The sequence below is a fragment of the Trematomus bernacchii genome, unplaced genomic scaffold, assembly GCF_902827165.1.
Source record: "Trematomus bernacchii unplaced genomic scaffold, fTreBer1.1, whole genome shotgun sequence".
Classification (NCBI taxonomy): domain Eukaryota; kingdom Metazoa; phylum Chordata; class Actinopteri; order Perciformes; family Nototheniidae; genus Trematomus; species Trematomus bernacchii.
The window spans coordinates 1366157-1380721 of NW_022987641.1; the positions used below are offsets into that span (position 1 = coordinate 1366157).

General features: G+C 40.9%; 2 protein-coding genes across 2 annotated transcripts; one reads left to right on the forward strand and one right to left on the reverse strand.

Moving 5' to 3' along the window:
- Nucleotides 1-158: 158 nt before the first annotated feature.
- klhdc10 (kelch domain containing 10) lies at nt 159-6334 on the reverse strand. The gene is made up of 9 exons (XM_034133628.1): nt 6109-6334; nt 3901-4122; nt 3655-3809; nt 3399-3547; nt 3222-3306; nt 2996-3062; nt 2869-2916; nt 2582-2721; nt 159-2139 (listed from the first exon to the last, which is right to left on the reverse strand). Exons 1-9 carry the CDS (start codon nt 6197-6199, stop codon nt 1930-1932), a joined length of 1167 nt encoding a protein of 388 aa, XP_033989519.1. The 5' UTR covers nt 6200-6334; the 3' UTR covers nt 159-1929.
- Nucleotides 6335-7953: 1619 nt separating this feature from the next.
- Nucleotides 7954-14238, forward strand: zc3hc1 (zinc finger, C3HC-type containing 1). The gene is made up of 10 exons (XM_034133324.1): nt 7954-8144; nt 9389-9491; nt 9705-9855; nt 9963-10046; nt 10170-10297; nt 10488-10627; nt 10831-11101; nt 11235-11444; nt 12928-13140; nt 13303-14238. Exons 1-10 carry the CDS (start codon nt 8011-8013, stop codon nt 13372-13374), a joined length of 1506 nt encoding a protein of 501 aa, XP_033989215.1. The 5' UTR covers nt 7954-8010; the 3' UTR covers nt 13375-14238.
- Nucleotides 14239-14565: the final 327 nt, after the last annotated feature.

Sequence of the window (14565 nt, forward strand, 5' to 3'; positions counted from 1 at the left end):
TTAGTATGTCCACATAACAGGACAGAGGACACACCTGTTATAGCGTAGATTAAACATGTTTTCTCTGGCTGGACATGGCAACATTAACTCGTGCAAAACCTAGAACATATTTCTGTCGTGCATCATGCTTATGTTTAGTGAAGCAACGGGAACCGAGGTTCAGAGAGCTATTCACAGAACCTTTTATTGACAGTACTCCAACACAACATTCACACAAGCCTACTGTACAACATTTTAGTGGTCACCTTTAAAGCTATTTCCTAAAGTAAAGGTTTGATGTTTATAAAAAAAAAAAAAAAAGCAGGTCATGACATCATGCACAGAGCAGTGAGTTATGCAGAAGGAAAATAAAGGGCAAGGGAAAGAAGAGCAGGCAGATCAAACGTCTCATCCTGGGCCTCTCCTTATCTCTTAGCACTCATCACTTTGTTCAAGTTGCAACATCATTTGGCATCTGATCAAATCATGAATGAAACAGCAACTGTAATTAAGTCAGTAACTTGACAGGCGTAATGTCCAAAAGGCCCAATGTGATGCATCCTGAAGTCTACTAGCTCTGGCCATTAACAGCTAAATCAAAGCCTCTGCATCCTTTAAACAGGATACACAATCGCTATTTTTCACAAAGAGCAAAGAGTGATTTTATGTAAATGTTCACTAACTTTTTAACAAAAACTATTGCATGCCTACACAGATCTTTTACTGCCAATATTTCAGCCTCATTCAAGTTTGAAAAAGGCACTGCAGTATAACAAATGTTTGTATGAGCCTGCTTCTAAATCAACTCCTTGTGCAAAACAGTTAGTATCAACAGAGAGGGAGTAATAGTGAACAGAGTTAAGTCTTTATTTGATAAAAGCATTTAGAATTAAGTTTAAAGAGCACCAAATTCACAGTGATGTGTTGCATGGTTTGGTTTACAAATGAGAGCTGCAAGGAAACGGGGTGAAATTCTTTTGAACTTTTTTGCAGATGGTTTTCCCAACTAGGCTGTATGATGGAGAGATCCGGAAACACAAGGCTCAGACATCGGCAAACCCTGCATTCACCCTTTCCTTCACAAACTAAGAGCATACAGTGTTCCTAACTTACAACATCTTACTCATGAACATTTCCAAGGCATACCATAACTTTAAAATAAAAATAAATGTTTTTCCTTCCCTTTAGACAAACACTGGCTTTAATAGATTTTCATACCGTAAAGATATAACAAATAAAAAGGCTGCCTGGTAGGTTGCAAACACATTTAAAAACCTAAAACAGCACGTCAGCAGAAATGAAAATCATTCATGAGATTTGAATTAAATTGGCTAAACATTGGCATGGTCTTTAGCAAAACCACTGGCTGCCACTCATTGACTGAAGGTCAGCTGCTTATAGGATCTATAAAAAAAAAGAGGAAAATGTCCACAAGTATAAGACAAAGTGCAAACAGCGATACCGGGTGACGAGAAGACCCCCAGGAAAACTGATTTAGTCCTTCAAATAAATACACATGCATTCGTCCTTTGCACAGAATTCTTAAAAGTACTAGAGTAGGCAGATTTGTTTTATAATGGGGGGTAAGTCGTTGAACACAAGACGTGGCAAGATGAAGTATTTCCGGGTGTGACAGGTTGGAGGATGAGGAGCAGGATTTCATGTTTAGCTTGACCCAAAGGCATCATGTAAGGAACCGTGGTGGCTGGGGGGGGTTGAGTAAAATCCATTAAACATTCCATATTTATTTTCTTTATCACTAAAACTGCGAAAGAAATAAGAACAAAAAAAAAGGCATCCGATTGTTTTTGGTTTTAAGGCGGGGCTACGTTAGGCGGGGGAAGGAGCGGGCATTTCCCCAGAATTTAGCTCTGAATCAAATTCTGTGCTCTGTCCGACCTCGCCTCCTCCCAGTCTGTCCATTTATTTGTCCGTCCTCTACTGTGCGACCTATTTCAAGCGTTCAATGAGTTCCTGTGTGAGGCCCAGGTTGAGCAGCTGCATTGTGGGTAGTGAAGTCAGATGGGGAAAGGACTTGAGGAGCTTCTCCCAGCAGAGCTCCAGCAGGCTGGGCCCAGCCAGCCAGATCTTAAACAGAGAGCCAGTTCTCTTGTTCTCATGGATGTTCACCACACCACCGTGGATGTACATACAGCCAGCCTAGGGAGGGACGGAGAAATATTATATTCAGATATATATCTACTAGAGATAATAGCTTTAGGTTCTGAGATGCCCCTTTGGAGTGTGACTGACAATTATTTCAGTTCGTTTTGTGCAGTTAAAACATTGAAAAAGTTTAAATATAGGTTCATTAAATACCATCTGATAGAAAGTACAGTATTTCTCAGTCACTCACATTTCCCCTCATTTTGCTTTGATTACAGAACTTAAAATACTTTATCTAGTAGGAAGTTTGACTAACATTAAGGGATTTGTTCTCAGCATTTAAAGGAATTTCATGGCTTACATTACATGATTCAATTACTTTTATCAAACTTCTCTTCACTTCGTCTAAATGAAGAGGATTGAGTAACCGAGTTCCCCTCAAACGGCGGCTCATTATTTGAACATGAATGCGTAGACTAAAGACTGGTGTACTAACTGGAGTGACAGCAGCACAGTGGAAGTAGGCGGGCTCAGGCATCACTGCTGGTAGTTTACTCCACTCGAAAGTCTGCAGGTTGATCTTCCACAGATCAGATAATATCAATTCCCCGTTGTAGCCTCCACAGATAAATACATCTACAACAGAGAAAAAAAGAACTGTCAGACACTGTTGTACTACTAAAACACTTACACATACGCGGATGTGATATCAAATGTCAGGATGATGGCGGAATAACAGAAGTAGGATTTTTATCAGATGATATCGGTTGCAGAGCTGCTCACCGTTTCGAATTTGTACACAGCTATGGCATCTCCTGGGAGCAGGATACCCTGTCAGAAGCACAGACACTTTTAGAATGGCTTTGTGAGAGAACAAAAACTGGCTCAGTTTATAGTACGGAATACAGACCTATTTTGTCGTGAGGTTTAGTTGTAATCTCCTCCCAGGAATTTGTCTCCAGATTATAAGCATGTATCTATTAAACGGACACAATAATTACTGTGAGGCAAAAGGAGTGTTAACATGGATTTGTGTACAAAATGAAATGGTAACATAAACAGTGATAAGCATTTTGAATTCTGGCTGGCACACAGTGAAATGTGTTTGGTAAGTTATACCCTTATTGATGTTGTACCTTGTCCAGAGGGTAAGATGTCCAGGAAGTTCCTCCTCCTAGAATGTAGATCCTCTGTCCGTCATGTGCTATTTCATGCCTGTACCTGTAACAAATACAACAGCGTGTCATGGAGATTTACTTACATCTCTAGCTATGTTTGATCCTTCAGCACATTCAGGGGTCATATAGACTTACCGTTCCTCAGGAAGGTCGTCTGGAGGGTTGTTGGGCTTGAGATGAATCCACTCCCTGGTGGTCAGGTCCAGCCTGTGCAGGTCTGTGCTGTAGATGTAGCCCGTTGTCCCCCCAAATACGTACAGAAAGCCATTTATAATAACCATTGCCTGAAGAAGGAAAGATATGAACAAACCTCAGTCTCTACAATATTTCAAATCCCTACTTTTAATTTGAACCAGAGTTAATCACATGGCAGGGTGATTTATGAGGTTACCTGTCCATATATTCTGTTGGGCTTCTTTCCCCGACAGTTGAGCAGTGACCACCGCTTGTACTTCACGTTACAAACATGTACGTCGTTGCCATTATTTTCACCAAAGGGGATCCCGGTGCCGCCAAACACCAGGAGGTTGTTTCCGTGCAAAACAGCTAAAGCAACACAGGAACACCAATCTCAATTTTAAACATTTTGCAACAGAAAACTTGATTGTGTTTGTGTAATGTTCAAACAATGTTTCACCTGACATGGACGCCAGCTCTGTTGGCATATAGCCGTCTGTTTGGATCTGCTGCCAGCAGCCCGTGGCAAAGTGGTACCTCCACAGCTCCCTGAACAGGGGGTAGTCTTCATTCTCTGAGCCTCCTGACTCATCGTAGTCAGGGTTGTACCCTCCAAACACATAAAGGTTTGTGTTGTCGGCAACACAGCGATGCCCACTGCGGGCAGGGGGAGTACGGTGGCCTGGAGAGGGAGGAAAATATTTTAATGAGGAGAGAGAGCATAGTGACAGAGGTACCAGACAGTTGGCTAAACATCCGCACAAAAAGATACGAGAAAACAACTGAAATACAAGTTAGTTTAACTAAGTTAATATCTCTATTTGCACTAATTAAATAACATTAAATGACCTGTGGAATGTTTAGTGGAGGCATGGTCGAAAGCACAGATACAAATTTAACACAACAAAAGTTATACTTAGTTTTCTTATTTATGTCTGAAACCTAATAAAATATTCCTGAATCGCAGCAGACCATGATTAACTGCAACACTTCTATCATTACATTACATTTGATTGGCAGATGGTTTTGTCCAAAAGACAACAAGGGCAACAAACTCTAGAGCGAAATCTGAACAGAAATCTTAAGCACAACTGTTCAAAATAAACAGCTAAGTGTTCAGACAGCTATACATGACTACATACCTAGAGTTAGTGTTTCATTCATTTCTGACATGTGAGACGAGCACAAACCTCTACCAATGTAGCTGGAAGGCAGAGGGGGGGAAAGGCTGCTCCTTTGGGCCACATTTGTCAGTGGTTAGAGGTCTGTTAGAACTATTCATTTCTAGAACTGCTACTCTGTAAAAACTAATAACCTAGGTCATTTCATATCTTGATACAATATATCTCACAAAACGGCATGTTTTCTGGTAAAGCGTCAAATAAAAGAAAGAGCATTTTGAGTTAGTATGTGCTTGTTATAATGCCAATCAAAATATGAATTTATCACAATGACTCCATAGAAAGACAATTAATAATCATATACAATTATTGCCCAACCATAGTAATCAGTTAGTTGAATTAATATGATCAAAGAAAAGCAAAACAATACATTATACATGTAGGCAGTTTATGGTGACCAAGTATTTCACGTCATTTAATATTTGTTGCAGCTGCTTGTCAATATCAATCAGAGATACCTGATTTGGACTGTGTACTATGTTGCTGGACCCTAGGTATGACTGGCCTTGCTGAGTGTCAAACTGTTTCTGTGACACGCACATCAGAATAGAGACTAGGACCAGGATGTGTACTAAATATCTTCCCAACATATACATCTAATAATAACAGTCAAATTGAAAATAATAGAAATCAAAAGACTCTCAAAGTAGTCGATCCTTCCTGGCTTTGTCCACACATCATGGATCATCAAAACCATGCATGTCCTTTGAGTACTAATTGCAATTATTTAATTTACTGCTGGGTAGCATGTGAATTGTATCTAGGTGTAACTAAATTGTTATTTAAGCGTTGATAATATTGTTTATCTATATCTGCAAAGTAACTAAAGGTACTACATAAATGTAGTGGAGTAAAAGTACAACATGATGTACCTCTAAATTGTAGTGGAGTAGAAGTACAAAGTGACATCAAATGGAAATACTCAATTAAAGTACAAGAAGCTCAAAATTGTACTTAAGTATAGTACTTGAGTAAATGTACTTAGCTACTTAAAACCAATGATTTTCTGGAGATAATGATTATTCGTGTTATTAATACGTGTTACCCAGTAACGATTCACAGCCCTGACTCATCTAAAAACACAACCTCAAAGCATTGAGGTGTGTGCAGGTCTGTAAACCTAGCTAATACTCGTTGACTGTGTTTCGGGACATATTGCTACTTAGTGGACCATGTCGGTCAAATATAGTGTTTTACCAATAAGTAAACGCTATGATAACCCTTTTAATCCATTAAGTAACACGTATTATCTTGGACATGGTGTGTAAAAAGCTATGTAAGATACAGAATAGCTGAATGTTGCTAGCTTGAACATAGAGCTTAGCAATGTCACCAATAAGGGCAACGTCTGAATTATTTACATGTAAAGGTGACATAGTATGTGGAGCAGATGATCTCAGTCTCACATTTTGAATTTGACAGGCAAAATGTGCCATGGTTGAGGTTTAACCTGTCGTTAGCATGTGTAGCTAATGTTGTTGACCGACCTGCTAACGTCTCCCCGTGGGGCGGCCTGTGTGTCAGCTTCTCGAATATATTCAGCTGGTCTCGCGTGCGAGCTCCTTCACCGTCCGACATCTTTTCTCCGTTATAATCCAGTCCTGGAGAACTTCACATCAAATAAAAACAACATAAAGTGCTGATAAAACATTATAAATCATTTCACGTCTCAGTCAGTATGAAGCCATTCACAAATGTTACCCCCTGGCCGTGAGGCACCTGACCAATCAGAGGGCTTGTTATTGGGACGTGGCGTCATTAGAGATGGGCGGGGCTGCGCGTGTCAGCGGTCGGTCTCCACAACAACAACAGGTACTTTTCTCTCTGTCCAACAAGTGCGGTGCATGGACCTCAGACGCTGGAGAGGAGGATTCATCTTGTGGAAAGTTTCTCACTTAAAAAAAACGCACACTAGCAGAGCTGAACGCAGTATTTAGAAGAATAAAACATTGAGTCCAAAATCCTCCAGGTAAGAAGTTATAGTGTAACGTTATGGGTTCATAGTAATCTAGTTAGCCTATATTTCATTTTATGTAAACACATCTTCATGTCATTAAACTCCCCAAATCCTTAGAAATATTACCATGCGCATGACCTTAAATAACTACATTTTAGTAGCTGCCCTGAACAAAATAAAATCATAAAATTAAGTTTAAATAATCTCTATATCTGAGAAAACAATATTTTCAGATATCCACTAATGTCCAAATAGACCTCTGACTCCACAGTCACCTTTCACATGAGTTGGGGTCTGTCTGTTCAAAATGGCTAAACAGTGCCCTCCATAGGATATGTCTATGTATTTTTCCTATGATAGATGGACAGGTGGTCTGCCCTGTTGGATGGAACTGGATTACCAAAAGAAAAAAGGAAACCTGTGGCATGTCAACAATTGCAAATAAAGCATGTTCGTGCGTTATTTATGTTTTTGGCAATATTGATTTAAAAATCTGCAGATGAGGTGGAGTATACTTTGTTCACTCCATACAAAGCAGGAATAGGCACATGACGTCCAGACTGAATCTAGGCCGTGCCCATTAGGAATGCAGTTTAGTGGCATCTGTAACATCACATCCAGTTCCCTCACCAGCTTGTTAGAGGTGATTCTGAAGTTAGTAGTAGGTTATTCCCTAAAAAAATACAAAATAATATAGATTTAATGTATGCTGCCTTTAATAAAGTCACTCATTCTCCCCTGTCAAATAAAACAGAGATTTGGACATATATGGTTTCCTGCAACTAAAGGTCCTATTTCACAATCAGAATACCTTTATTCGTCCCACAAACTGAAAGTTTACGTTGTTACAGCAAAGTAAAGAGCCAAACATAGCTAAATATTAATTAAGAAGCATGCATAAAATATTATCGATACAAATTGAAATGACACAAATTACAATTTTACAAATTACACATCCAGTACCAGTAACAGTATTTAAAAATAATAATAAGTGTAGCCTATGTATCAAATAGTCTGATAGCAGCCAGGTGATATTACAAGTGAAAGTATATATTGCACGGTTATTGACAGATTATTTATTACAGAAGTTGACAGCACAGCAGCCAGTAATAATAATAATACTAATTATGAAGCGATGTATATACATATATATATATTGCATATAGTAATATTGCACACAGTAATATTGCATATAGTATTAGTAATATTGCACACAGTAATATTGCACAACAGGGATGTTATAGTCTTGAATAAATACTCTAAAATGACATTTTGACACACATAGAAACACCTCCTTAATTGAATAATAAATAAATCTGGTCAGTGAAGAGTCAGGCAGTTCGGGGGGCTCAGGCTCGTGCTGTGGTCGGGGTCTTTCAAAGCGGAACGATTGGTTTCAGGTCTTATTTTCCCGGGGACCACAGAGCCGATCATGGCGACTCTCAGCGGCAGTCGTGGGGATCGCTTCGGCAACACTAATCAACGAAAGTCTTCTTTTGCATCTCCAGAGAAAGTCCGAGCACTTCTTAATACAGGAGTGTCCCCGGCACAGGTCGGGTCTAACAGGTGGGTGTTTGGAACAGTCGCGCGCTCCTTTGTTTGATTTTAAGAGGCCGAAGAGCAAGTTGACATGAGCTAATTTGGCTAGCCACCTAGCTTTCTCTGCTGCTTTCGCCGCCTTCACTCAGCGGAATGTGAGGAGGCACAGGTCTACAGATAATGGAATCTTGTAGGCCAGCAATGCGAGTTCGATCACCATTTGTATTCATGATTGCAGTTGTTATTTAGTCCATTTACCGGACTGATTTGTTATAGTAGTCATTGTGCTATCGCTGCCGTGCATGTTCCAGATAAAGGGGATGGGGACACAAAGTTCTAATCTAGCATGGTCCTCCATTAGTTTGCCTTATATCAGAGGTGGGAGAAGTACTCGGACCTGGTACTAAAGTAGAAGTACCAGAGTGTAGGAATACTTTGTTACAATTAAAAGTCCTGCAATCAAAATGTTACTCAAGGAAGGGTACACAAGTATAATCCAAATGTACTTAAAGTACTAAATGAAAAGTACTCTTGCAGATTGGTCCATTTCAGAATAATATATATGATATGTTTTATAATTATTGATCATTAAAGTGTTATCAAAGCTGGTAAAGGTGCAGCTAGTTTTATTGACTTTGTATACTGCAGGGTAGCTTGTGCATTTACTCCAGGTGGAACTAAAGTCTGACTTAATTATATTCCACGTCATTAATCCAAATCTGTAAAGTAATTAAATGTATTAAATATATGTAGTGGCGTAAAAGTACATGATTTATCTGTGAATTGTAGTGGGGTAGAAGTACACAGTAGCAAATACATTTAAATACTCAAGTAAAATTACAAGTCCCTGAAAATTGTACTTGAATAAATATACTTAGTTTACACCACAGCCTTTAATATCTGAGGTATTGTCCACTTGCTGCCCAGCCATCAATGCCGACTATGCATTAGTATAGCAGACAGTTTGTTGTAAGCACCGGGGTAGAATGAAGCTGTTTTCCTCTAGTGAAAGGATAAATGCATGTTACTGCTAGTTTGCTGCCTGTTTCCTGAACATTACTATCCCCAGCAATTCACTTGTATTTGTTTAATTGCACACAGTAGGCCTGCAGTAAGCATTACAGTCCAGCTGAACAAGCACGTTTATTAGAAGAAATTGGCAATCTTACAAATATTCTCATATTCAATACAATCAAAGAACAAAATGTTTTTGATTATTAAACAAGTGTGTGGAAACTGAAGATCTGTTTTTCTCTTCGTGTGTATTTCAGTAAACAAGAAAATGGGAAAGTTCTGGAAGTAAAGAGCAACACTCAAGCACCTTGTGAGGCAACGAACAAAGAGGCCTTTTTCTCAAGAGTGGAGTCATATTCAATATCCTTTTACTCAATTTAAACCCAGTATGATTCATCCAGGCCTTTCTGCATCTCATGTGATCAGTAAAGATGGCTCAGGTTGATGTTTAGTTTAATTTTGAAATATCACATCTATTGAAATGATATGATCCTTGTTTAGCTATCTAAAGTTAGAGTATTAATGAATGTGATGATACTTTTTGTGTGAGTGAAGGTTTCCTTAGCATGGCACTGTTTGAAATGGGCAGGCAAACCCCGCACTCTGTCCCCTCTCATATGCGCCCGATATGGCTGGATCAACGTCGGTTGCGATATGCTCAAGTGCTCCAGCTGCCAGGCGTTCCTCTGTGCAACACTACAACCAACTTTAGACTTTGAAAAATGTGAGTAAAAGTTACAGAAAACACAAGGGCAAATTTCATTTTGGCAAGGTAACCCTGATGTCTGCCTAAAAATGAAAGGTCAAGCATCTCTCTTTGTGTCTTAATAGATGGATCCCGCATTGCGGAGATTTCGAGGCAGCTTCAGTCGCAGCATGAGATGTTTTGCCCCTGGCCTGACTTTCCAAGCCCAGGTAGGAGCCGGCTTCTTCAATGGCATACTTACAAAAATAATCAGTAGCATACACGTGTCATTTCAGCTGAATTTACCCTGAGGTATCTGCATGATGGTCAAGGTTATTGTTGATGTTTTTCAGAGAGTTTCTGGCTGGTTCCAGCGTGTGAACCGTCAGCACTTCTCACCGCCTTCTTAGAGCGCTTCCAGAGCGCCTGTCTGCTCGCACAGCAGCTGCCTGCCATGAAGCCGGAGCAGCTGAAGTCTATGGTGAGTTAGGAGAAGAGACTTTTGGATACTGACAAAAATGCACTCGCTATAAAGAAGTACAGAAATGGCTTTCCTTAAGAACTCTTCCAGGAGATAATGGAAAGGACTGTCAAGTTAATTGTTAAAACAACTGAAGAAATTGCCATTTCAGTTGCTCACATGTAATTAATATCCCTTGCTTCCTTTGTAGTCTTTGACAGAGGAGGTCATCAGTGTTATACTGCAGCTGATCGAGGATGAACACAAAAGAAAGAAAGATTCTCCATGTTCTGAACCCTTGGCTGTCCAGGTGGCTGCATGCATTGTTTCTCTCTGTGGCTGGTCTGCAAGGTGAGATGCTGGACTATTCAATACACCTAACACTAACGCATTACCTTTTTATAGTACACACAAATTAGACACTGGACGTAGAACGAAAAAAGCACAGTTCCGGTGTCAAATGTATCTAGCATGTACTAGCTACAATGAAAGGAGAGGTGATGTCATTCAGTAAACCTGATTTAAGATGTCTGAGCCCTGAATTTTTATTTTAGCCCCGCCCTGCACGCGATGAACCTGCCTATCCTCAGATGCTCGTACTGTATGCGCAAAGTGGGCTTGTGGAACTTCTTCCAGATGGAGGGAACGCTATGCGATGTAGACGTTTCAACACACACTGTAGGGCCCTCTACCCCCTCTACTCCAACTACAGTTACTGCTGCCGTGGCCCTGCCTGAGGGCCAGGGGGACCAGCCCACTTCTGCCTCATCCACCCCTCCAGCTCGTATGAAGCTCAGGAGCCAGGACTTCACCCGATCTGACCAGGCAAGCTTTAAGCAGGGGCTTGACAGGCTAAACTAGCTTAGCTCATATATTCACTCAAAGCAGAACTACAATCTGGTGTATAACAATGGCAAGTTAAATCCACTTTTAAAAAATGCTTTGGTTTTTGTTACAGGGTGAGGGAACTGCCTCCCCCGTGTCTTTGCGAGCCCGAAGCAGAGACTCACCCAGCCCTGTGGAAGAGCTGCAAAGTCCTCTGGGCCGGGGCAAAAGGACTGCGACCCGCGGCAGAGGACAGGGGGACAGCCCTGGAGCTGAGGGCCCTGCCAGCCCCCGGCCTCTGCCCCCTCCCAAACGCCTGTGCCTGTCATCAGTTGGTGGTCCTGTAAGAACTAACATTATTACTGATTTCACACCTTGCTTTTGTGCAGTTTTCTTTTGGCACAGGGCCAACTTGCTGCCTGGTCATTTTCAAATCTTAATTCTATGCAATCTCATTAATGCATGACACTTAAGGCCCCGGCTCCACGGGAACGCATACGGCAAAACGCATCGGAGTAACGCAAACGCAACCGCAAAAAACCTTCCGCCCACACGCAATATACACCGGATTGTGTCAAGCTCCACGAGACGGCTCCGTTTACATCCAACCGCTGGAAAAGCTGCAGTACATATGCCGAACCTGTACGTGGCGCTGTAACTTCCTCCACCAAAGCAGCAACTTCCTCCACAAAAGCAGCGAAGAAGAATGGTTGTCATGGCTGCACTTCTGTTTATTCTCCTTGGTGGGGGCCGAGGGATCCGGGCAGAGTTTTTCGCCGGTCAACGTGTGTTAAAGTTTAAATCTTCCGGACAAAATTATAAAAGTGCCGGTCAAAGGTCTTCTTTGTTATTTATTGAGCTTTAAAACAAATGAATAACGACGATATAATGATATATGATAATAAAATACACAGAGCCTGTCTCTTTTTCCTCTCTTCTCACAGCATCAGTGTCTGTCTCATGCAGCAGCTGATCCAGTAATGATGACTCGACAGTAAAAATAAACATATTTATAACTAGTTTAGGTAGTTTGAGAGGTAATTAAAATAGCTAAGGGTGATGATCTGACTTGAAGTGTGTGTTTTGCTCCCGCTGCATCACAGCGGGAGGAGCTGCGTGTCTCCGTCCTGTCAGATTAGACTTCACTCGCGTTTATGTCCATATCGAGATAAAGATAAATAATCTGAATTCAGTGTGCAGTGTACTTTTGCGGGGGTGAGCAGCAGAGGCGGGGCTATTGCGTCGTCATTATCAGAAACGGATGACCGTATAGGCGACCACACGGCCCCGTTGGACCCCCCAGAGCGCTCCGTTCCCAGATCTATCCACCTTTGGACCCGTTGTCGTTTGCAGGGTCTGTTTCTACGTTTCCGTTATGGCGTCGTCGAGCTTAAAGGGCTATACGCATGAGAAATATGCGGATTCAACCCGTTTTCGTTCCCGTGGAGCCTAGGCCTAAGACCCATGTACATTAGCAAGGAGATCTGTTTACATCACAGTTAGTGCTCCTAATTTCTTTATAGGAAGCATCTGCAAGAGACAATGATAATAATTTGTTGTGCACAGGTAGAAAGGGGCAGAAATAATTATTAGGAGACATATACTGTCAAAAACACCTGGTTTGCAAGCAGAGTTTTTCAAACAGTAACAAGGAGAGCATAGGTGCTTTAGGTTTATACAAACATTATTTCCCTTAGCATCATGAGATAAAATTCTGATCTCAATTTTGATGATAATAATATAATCCTCAACATGGTTAGATTTGAAACAAGTGTTTTGTATTACTCAAATGAATTGGCTGTTACAAAACAACCTTCTTTTTTCAGGATGATCTCCTGCCCAAGAATACTTTTGACCCCCTGGCTCAGCACAGAGACTGGTGTCCCTGGGTCTCTGCGGGAAAGGAGAATGTAGATCCAGGTGTGACCCCCTTTCTGGATGGAGACTCTGTGATGCATCAGCAGGGCTGGAAGGCTGCTCTCGATCTACTCATGCCGATGAAGAGAAACTCCAACCCAACAGGAGGCAGCCCAGGACAGGCAAGTTGAATAATCAACCCAGCCTTTTTACAACAGAAAAGACCACATGGCATGAAAATGATGCACAGACTTCATGTTTTTTTTTCTCCAGTTACCACTTCTCTATTTAACTGTGGTTTAGACAATATCTAATGTTTTTCTATCTTCTCTTTTCTCTCCCAGGGCCCTCGAGATAAGTCTAAAAGGGTGTTTGCTATATTTCGTCAGTGGCAGGCCTCCTCTCCGTCTCAGTAGACTGTTTGCATACAGACAGCATTTTAACACTGAATAGATGAACTGACCGGCCCTTATTTTGTGGTACAGAGTCCAATGACAGGAGTGTCATATCATATCAATGTATGCCATCCCTTTAAAGTCGTGTTTACAGTCAACGTATTTCTTGGGGGGGAAAGGAAGATGAATGTGTTTCTAAACAAATCAATGATTGTCTTCTCTGTGAACAGTGAGATATGTGAAGGATGCCTGTTAGGCTTTAAAACCTTTAAATCCTGATTCATGAAGATTGAGATGTGCAGTAATTGGGGCTTCTATAGGCCTTGTGTCGTGGATACACAAGAAGCCCTCAAGTTATAGAAGACAGACAACGTACAAATTAACCAGAAACGAGGCGAGCACCATTAACCCCCCATGAAGTCTGATTCAGCAGTCCTTCATGACATCATGAGTCTGGATTTCTGTGGAATACAAGGTGAAAAATCCTTATTGTGAGAAAAGGCCACATGGCTTGTCACTGGAAAGGCAATGTTTACCTTCAATGTATGTTGAGGCATTGGAGGAGTGGTCAGTTTTTAACCTCAGATTAGCAAAAAAACTGTGAGGAAGTACTTTTTGTGTGTGCCGTTGTGAAAAGTAATGTGGATATAAGTTCTCATTTGGAAAGAACAATCCTTTTTTGATATTGTGAAATGTTTGTTTTCATTACATCAATCCTGATCACTGAGGGCAAGCGCAACCATGTGCATACAGGATGACTGTACTTCCTTTTGGCCTTCCTGTGACATCTCATTCAAAAAGCAGTTTTCTCTGTCTTGCATGTGCTTTTATCAATGTAGAGTTTCCTAAAAGGGTTTAATAAATTGCTCTTCTGAAAGTTTGTTACACTGTGGTCCTCTGACATTTTATCAAAAGAAAGGATTAATGAGGATTCCATGAAATATTATATTGCAAAAACAAGGAAAACGCATTCAGACGGCGATGGGATGAGAATGTATTTGTTATCTAATCTGTACCTTTTGCTGCTATCTGAAGCCTTTCAGCACTCACTGGCAGACATTTTGATGCCTTTAAACTCAAAACATTTGGTGTGAAGGGATCACATTAACACAAAGGCAGCCTTCACTGCATCATTTGTGATTACAAGAGAAAAGGATGTCTGTTATTAAATAGATATAATGAGGCTATACTTGGAGCGATGGTATAGCTTTA

Coding starts and splice junctions, on each gene's coding strand:
- klhdc10 (XM_034133628.1), bottom strand. CDS start 6,199: ATGTCGGACGGTGAAGGAGCTCGCACGCGAGACCAGCTGAATATATTC. Junction 3,810..3,900: donor AGAGCTGGCGTCCATGTCAG/GTGAAACATTGT, acceptor GTGTTGCTTTAG/CTGTTTTGCACGGAAACAAC. Junction 3,063..3,221: donor CATCTTACCCTCTGGACAAG/GTACAACATCAA, acceptor TCCGTTTAATAG/ATACATGCTTATAATCTGGA.
- zc3hc1 (XM_034133324.1), top strand. CDS start 8,011: ATGGCGACTCTCAGCGGCAGTCGTGGGGATCGCTTCGGCAACACTAAT. Junction 9,492..9,704: donor CAAGAGTGGAGTCATATTCA/ATATCCTTTTAC, acceptor TTAGCATGGCAC/TGTTTGAAATGGGCAGGCAA. Junction 11,102..11,234: donor ACTTCACCCGATCTGACCAG/GCAAGCTTTAAG, acceptor TTTTTGTTACAG/GGTGAGGGAACTGCCTCCCC.